The sequence below is a fragment of the Hyaena hyaena genome, unplaced genomic scaffold (assembly GCF_003009895.1).
Source record: "Hyaena hyaena isolate Hyena2069 unplaced genomic scaffold, ASM300989v1 scaffold_1785, whole genome shotgun sequence".
Classification (NCBI taxonomy): Eukaryota; Metazoa; Chordata; class Mammalia; order Carnivora; family Hyaenidae; genus Hyaena; species Hyaena hyaena.
The window spans coordinates 151673-159456 of NW_024082421.1; the positions used below are offsets into that span (position 1 = coordinate 151673).

At 52.2% G+C, this 7784-nt stretch overlaps 1 protein-coding gene across 1 annotated transcript in view; it reads left to right on the forward strand.

Moving 5' to 3' along the window:
* The first annotated feature begins 5981 nt into the window (after positions 1 to 5981).
* KIAA2013 (KIAA2013 ortholog) overlaps positions 5982 to 7784 on the forward strand; it is a 7368-nt gene continuing 5565 nt past the window's right edge. Inside the window, exon 1 of the mRNA XM_039224838.1 lies at positions 5982 to 7073. Coding sequence (XP_039080769.1) covers positions 6041 to 7073 — 1033 coding nt within the window. The 5' untranslated portion in view covers positions 5982 to 6040. The remainder of the gene's footprint in view (positions 7074 to 7784) is intronic.

Here is a 7784-nt window from a genome sequence, read left to right on the forward strand (position 1 = left end):
GGTCCGGCTGCCACGCACGGGGCCCGCCCCGGGGGCGGGGTCGCGCCGCCCTCTCCCCCGCCCCCTCCCCGCCGCCCGCCGGGGGGAAGGGTTTTCCCCGCAGACTCGCCCGAACCCCGGCCTCCGGGAGCTGGGGCGGCTCCCGGGTCCTTCCGCCCGCTCGCCCTCACCCCGTTCTTTCCTGGGGCTTCTGTGCCGCAGGAGGCGGGGGATACGGGGGTGTTCAGGGCGTTCAGGGCCATCCACACCCCTGGAGAGACCCCCCCACGCCCCCACCCCCGGCTGCTGGAAGTGCGGAAAATGCATCACCATCCACCAAAAAAGGAAATCCCTGAATCCGCCTTTATGTCTCTGGGCGGCAAACAGAACCGCTGAGCCAAGGAACGTCTCGCTCTCAAGTTGCCTTTTAAGTGAGTGAATGAAAGAAAGGAAAGAAAGAAGGAGGGAAGGAAGAGAGGAAGGAAGGGAGTTAGTTTAGTTAGTTCAGTGGCAGTTAGTTAGTTTAGGACATGGAACGACTCCTGGAGCAGATGTCAGCCAGGGGCGTCCAAGTCTGGGGAAAGGCATCCTCCCTTCCTAGGAAGAGGCCCTCAGACAGATCTGGGAGTCTCTTGCCTGCAGATTAAGCTCCAGAGGCGTGGGTGGTGAGTGCAACTCTGGGTGCACAGCAATCCCCCCGCAAACCCTGGAGGGGCAAAGGGTGGCCGAAGGGGCATGTCTTGGATGTTAATGAACAACCCGAGTAGGTGCTGGGGGAAAGAGAAATCAGTGCTCTAAGGCTGCTTCAGCAAGGGACATACTCTGTCAACGGAAGTGAGCATACGGTGTGACCCCACTCAGTAAAAATACAGTGTCACGAGTACAATAGAAACAGTGCTTAAAGCAAATGACAGGCAAATGTTTACAGTGATTATTTCCAGGTGTGGGACTGTATATATGTATAGTTATACGTTATATATTACATATATTATTTCCTGGGAGTTTTATTTGTTTATTTATTTTAAATAGGTTCCATGCCCAGCATGGAGCCCAACACGGGGCTTGAACTCACAGTCCTGAGATCAAGACCTAAGATGAGATCACGAGTCGGATGTGGACCTTTAACCAACTGAGCCACCCAGGCACCCCTAGTTTTCTTTCTTATTTATATTTTTCATTGCTTTTATCATTTTTTCTTGCAATTAATATATCCTATTTGAACAATCCAAACAAAACCAACATATGTTATTGCGAGAAGATAGGTACGGTCCCTGGGCACCTTGGAGCTCATCTCCTTGTATGGAGGTTTACTCATTCACTGTACAGATGGTAGAAGCAAGCGCTGAGGGACCCGGTAGCTAGCTCAAGGTCACAAGGCAAGTAAAGGGAAGAGGTGTGAGTGCGATCCAGGTTTTCTATGTCCCAACTGGGACCCAGGGCAGGCGGGGAGTTTCTGCAGCTGGAGGCAGGATTTGGTGCCAGAATCCACCGGATGTTTTTGAATTCAGGAGGATACGGACTTGAAGTTCCAGCTCTTTCGAGAAGGAAAGTGGAGGGATGGGCAGAGGGATGGAGAATGAATATATGTTGCCTGGCTCAGTTTTCAAAGCTCTTTCTCATTCTGTGTTCACAACAGCCCTGTGAGTTAGGCAGTGTCCTAGTTGTGAAATAAGGAAACTGAGGCCCAGAGAAGTAAAGCGACCCTGCTTGACATCACCCAACTGATGTGGGACCACAGTGAGGGAGGTGGCTTTAGAACCTAGTTCTAACTCTCATTTGCTGGGACCCAAAGAGAACCTCAATGGTCACGTACTTTGGACGGAAAAAAGTCCTTGGACAGTGAGGTTCCCTTGGTCCACATGCCCAGAGCATTGTAAATCAGGAGAGGGAATCAATCTGGGAGGCTGCTGGCCTCTTCTGGAGAAAGGATTCACCCTGGCGAAGCCTGCCCTTCATTCTTTCCGTATCTATTTCCTGTTCCCTTTGCCAGATTGCTAGAACTTGAACCTGGTCCAAACTTCATCCAAAAGCAGAGTGTGTCTCCTTAACCAGTAGTGGCTGCTGCCCAGATGTTACTGCTGGTACGTGCTGCACGTGTTGTGCTCACTTAAAGGCGCAGTATTTAGCTTTCCTGGGAAGATGCAGAAAGGACAGCCAGCCTGGAGGGCGGTGTCTGGTGCCAGGGGGTAGGGCTGCTGTTCTCATTTTCATTATCTTCTTCTTTTTTTAAGTTTATTTACTTATTTTGAGAGAGTGTATGCACACACGTGAGCAGGGGAGGAGCAGAGAAAGGGGGGAGACAGAATCCCAAGCAGGCTCCACGCTGTCAGTGCCGAGCCTGATGCGGGGCTTGAAATCACAAACCCATGAGATTATGACCTGAGCTGAAGTTGGAAGGCTGCCAGCTGACCCTCAGCCCCCTCTGCCTTTACATCATCAGATAGTCCCACTGGCACGTAGCCCCTTTAATAATAATGATGATGATGGGGCACCTGGGTGGCAACTTCAGCTCAGATCATGATCTCGTAGTTTGTGGGTTCGAGCCCCGCATCGGGCTCTGTGCTGATAGCTAGCTCAGAGCCTGGAGCCTGTTTTGGATTCTGTGTCTCTGTCTCTCTCTGACCCTCCCCTGCTCACGCACGCGCGCGCTCTCTCTCTCTCTCTCTCTCTCAGAAATAAATAAAACATTTAAAAAAATGATGATGATGATGGGGTGTCTGGGTGCCTCAGTCGGTTAAACATTCAACTCTTGATCTTAGCTCAGGTCTTGATCTTAGGGTTGTGAGTTCAAGCCCCGAGTTGGGCTCTGTGCTGGGTGTAAAGCCTACTTAAATAATAATAATAATTTATTATTTATTTATAAAGTTATAATTATATTAGTATAATAATTGTTATAATATAATAATAATTAATAGAATTTCCAAGCTGTTTCCTTAAGTGAAAATGGAGAGATACCAGTGTATATTATATGCTCCAATTTCTGTGAATGGAAAATAGCAGTAGTTGAGTCTAGGGAGAGGAACAGATGAATTGGGGCCCCAAGAGAGGAAGACTTCACCTGTCACCTTATAGCACATTCAGAATTTTGGATCATGTATGTGTGTTTCTTGTTTCCTGGTAAAAATAAATAGTGAATGTTTATTTTAAGCCAGGCAGTATGCAAAATGTTTCACATGCTTGTGTCTCTTAAGTCTCACAGCAGCCCTACTCTGTTTTATTTATTTATTTATTTATTTTTATTATTTTTTTAATATAAAATTTTAAATGTTATTTATTTGTGAGAGAGAGAGAGAGACAGCATGAGCAGGGGAGGGTCAGAGAGAGAGAGGGACATACAGAATCTGAGCTAGCCGTCGGCACAGAGCCCGACACGGGGCTCAAACCCACGAACTGTGAGATCATGACCTGAGCCGAAGTCGGACGCTTAAGGAGCCACCCAGGCAACCCTTATTTATTTTTTAAAATGCTTATTTCTTTATTTTGAGAGAGAGACAGCATGAGCGGGAGAGGGACAGAGAGAGGGAGAGAGAATCCCAAGCAGGCTCTGCACTGTCAGTGCACAATCCAATGCAGGGCTCAATCTCATGAATCTTGAGATCATGACCTGAGCCAAAATCAAGAGTCAGATGCTTTACCGACCGAGCCATCCAGGCACCCCAGTACTACTTTATTTTATAATCCCCATTTTATGGCTGAGGAAGCCCAGGGAAGCTAGTTGACTTGCTAGCAAGGGGGAAGGCCAAGATTTGAAGCCCAGAGAGCCTGATGTCAGGGTCCTCTCTCTGGACTCCTGGCTTTGTGTAGCTCTGTTGCTTACCCAGGGCTTCGATTCCCTTATAGGGGTGGGGAGTGGGGAGGATGGCTGATTTGGGGTAGGGGGTGTTGAGAGTGGCAAGGGAGTTAAGAACACAAATAATGAGGCTTCCCTTTGACCCAGGAATCCGCTTCCAGGAATTGCTCCCCCTGAAACATTCACGTAAGTAGACCAAGGTCTACGTCTATTACACAGTTGTTTGTCATAGCCAAAATAATTATGTGGCTTTACATTTACTCAACACTCACGATATGTCATGCACCTTGCACACCTTGCCTGCATTAGCTTCGTTATTCCCCAAAAACATAAAACGCAGGGGCGCCTGGCTGATTCAGTCAGTAGAGTGTGCAACTCTTGATCTATGGATTGTGAGTTCGGACTCCACGTTGGGTGTAGAGATTACTTAAAAATAAAAAATCTTTAGGAAAAAAATATAAAAGAGGCAGATTCACTAGTCATCCCTGTTTCACAGGTAGAATCCTTGGCTCTCACACACACCTGTGCTGCCCAGGTACTTCTGCCTCCTGAAAGAGCTGGATGGATCCTGTCTTTCTGACTGTAGGTCATGGATTCCTGCACAACCATGAACATATTCTGTGGGGGTTGTGAACTCCAGGCGGGAATTAAGAATTGTGTTTATGGGGCTGCCCGTCTGGCTCAGTCAGAAGAGCATGTGATTCTTGGGGGTGCCTGGGTGGCTCAGTCAGTTGAGGACTTTGGCTCAGGTCCTGATCTCACGTTTGTGAGTTCAAGCCCAGAATCGGGTGGTCGGTGGTACCCTCTGTCCCCCTCTCCCTGTCCCTCCCCCACTCGTGCTCTCCCTGAAATTAATTAATTAATTAAATTAAAAAGAAAAAAGAGGATGACTCTTGATCTTGGGGTCCTGAGTTCAAGTCCTATGTTGGGTGTAGAAATTCCTTAAATAAATAAATAAATAAATAAATAGGGTCTCCTGGGTGGCTCAGTCGGTCAAGCGTCGGACCTCAGCTCAGGCCATGATCTCCCAGTCCATGAGTTCGAGTCCCCCAGTCAGGCTCTGTGCTGACAGCTCAGAGCCTTGGAGCCTGCTTTGGATTCTGTGTTTCCCTCTCTCTCTGCCCCTCCCCCACTCACGCTCAGTCCGCCTCAAAAACAAATACACACAAATAAACTATTAAAAAACAGTTGTGTTTATGCTTTGACAATAGCCTTGGGGAAAAAAAGAAAGCATATTTGCAGGGCCTCCTGGACAGACACCTTCTCACTGGGTGCTAGCACTCCCAACTCTGCAAACACGTGTGTCTGCTCAGTCCACAAGAAGCCACCTCAAATGACCGTTTCATTTTCAACAACTGAGAAGCACTCTCTGGCTTTGGAATGTCCTGAAACCCAAGTGGAAACAATGGTCCCATTGTGCCCCCCCTGGGCTCATATTGAAAATCTTCCCCCTGAAACAAGGCAAAATTTCTCTTTGGCATGGATGATTCACAACTTAAAGGCATTTTCAAATAATGAGACTTTAGTGTCATATGTTATTTAATAAGTTGAAACTCGGGGTGACATCAAGAAGATGATGTGGTGTGGTAGAGAAATGAGACAGTCCTGGGCGGGATTCGAGTCTCCGTATGCTGATCTGGAAGACGTGTCAACAAAATAGTTTGTAGAAAGTCTAGTTTCCAGTGGTTTCTGTCTTTCTTCTTTTCTTTCTTTCCTTTCTCTCGCTCTCGCTGTCCTTCCACATACTAATTTTTTTGCAGGGAAAATCGTCATTTTTACAGAAAAAAGTTAATTTTTTTCTTTCATCTTAGGGCTGCTGAATCCATCAGTAGCCAACGGGGCCCAACACGTGTTCAGTTTGGCCGTCTCGGTGTCCGTTTTACGTGAGCTGGAGGCTCTCGCGCCTCGACTGCTCCCCCAGACCCCAGCCCCCGCTACGACTTCGCTCTAAGAGCCGGGGAACGCGCCGCCCAGCTCCGCGGCTCCCGTCAGGTCCTCGCCGTGGCTCCGCCCCCTTCGCTCCGCCCCGCCCCTGCCTCTTCCCTCCGCCCTTTCCTTTCCTTAGCGTCGCAAAAGAGTCGGCGGCGCTTGACGGCCGGGGCTGTTTGACGGCCGGAGGCGGCCGAGAGGGAGGAGGAAGCAGCGGCGGCGGCTGCAGCGGGGACCCGGGTGGGCGCCGCGGTCCGGGCGGGGGAGTGAGGCGCGGGCGGCCGGGCCGGGGGGCTGGGCGGCGGGCCCGGCGGCCGCCCCCGCGCCGCGCCTGGCGGCCCGATGTGGCTGCAGCAGCGGCTTAAGGGGCTGCCGGGACTGCTGTCGAGCAGCTGGGCCCGCCGCCTACTCTGCCTGCTCGGCCTCCTGCTGCTGCTTCTGTGGTTCGCCGGCTCCGGGGCGCGGCGGGCCGCGGGCGGCCTGCACCTGCTGCCCTGGTACCGGGGCGAGCCGGGCGCCGCCGAGTCCTCTGCCTGCCTGGAGGCGGCCACCCGCGCCTGGCGCGGCCTGCGGGAGCGCGGCGAGGCTGTCCCCCTGGGCCCTGGAGTGCCGGCCCTGGTCGCCAACGGCTTCCTGGCACTGGACGTGGCCGCCAACCGGCTGTGGGTGACTCCTGGAGAGCGGGAGCCCGCCGTGGCGCCGGACTTCGTGCCCTTCGTGCAGCTGCGGCCGCTGAGTGCGCTCTCCGAAGCCGGCGAGTCAGTACTGCTGCTGCGTGAAGGGCTGCTGCGCCGAGTGCGTTGCCTGCAGCTTGGGACCTCAGGCCCCGGCTTTGCGGCCGCCGTCCCCGGACCCGCCTCGGCCTCCGGCCTGGTCACAGGATCCGGCCGCGACTGCGTGCTGCTGCAAGAGGACTTCCTGGCGCACCGGGGCCGACCCCACGTCTATCTGCAGCGCATCCAGCTCAACAATCCCACGGAGAGGGTGGCCGCGCTGCAGACTGTGGGGCCCACTGCCGGCCCGGTCCCCAGAGCCTTCACCAGTACCCTGGAGAAGGTGGGAGATCATCAGTTCCTCCTCTACTCGGGCCGGTCCCCGCCTTTTCCCACGGGGCTGGTGCACCTGGTGGTGGTGGCCGCCAAGAAGCTAGTGAACCGGCTCCAAGTGGCTCCCAAGACCCAGCTGGACGAGACAGTGTTGTGGGTGGTGCATGTTTCAGGCCCTATTAACCCCCAGGTGCTCAAAAGCAAAGCGGCCAAGGAGCTCAAGGTGCTCCAGGATTTGGCACGAAAGGAGATGCTGGAGCTCTTGGAGATGCCAGCGGCTGAGATACTTCAAGACCACCAGCGCCTCTGGGCTCAGCTCTTCAGCCCAGGTGAGGCCTGGCCGGTGTTGGGTCCCCGCTGCACAGCTTCCACCAGGGGGGGACACAGTCCGCCCTGGAGATGCCCCACTCAGGGCTGCAGAGGTGATCCTCGAGGGGAGCAGTGGGGCTGGTTAAAGGGAGCGTGGCCACTGACCTCGGCTGACTCTCTGCCGCCACCACTTTGTATTTGCCTGAGCGACGTTGGACCAGTTTACTGATCCCTGCAGGCTTGTATTCAACAACAGTAGCATCTCAGAGGGCTTTTGTGAGAGTCCAGTGAAGGAATGAGCGTAAAAGACGGGCCTTACTGTTATTTAGCCTCATAAATGAGTCCTGATTTGGAGAGTGGTTTGGGGGGTCAGTTTGTAAAGGTAAATAAGGCAGAAAGGACTGGCCGGTCCCCACATTCTTTCCTCGGTCCCTCACAGTCTGGCTGGTGACAGGCATGGGTTTGTTTTTTTTTAATGTTTATTTTTGAGAGAACAAGAGGGAGAGAGATGGCAGGGGAGGGGCAGAGAGAAGGAGACAGAAGATCCAAAGTGAGCTCTGCACTGATAACAGAGAGCCCCATGCAGGGCTTGAACTCACGAGCTGTGAGATCATGACCTGAGCCAAAGTTGGATGCTTAACTGACTGAGCCACCCAGGCACTCCAACAACCCCGCCTTTTTTTTAATATATATATATATATATATATTTTTTTTTTTTTTTTTTTTTTTTT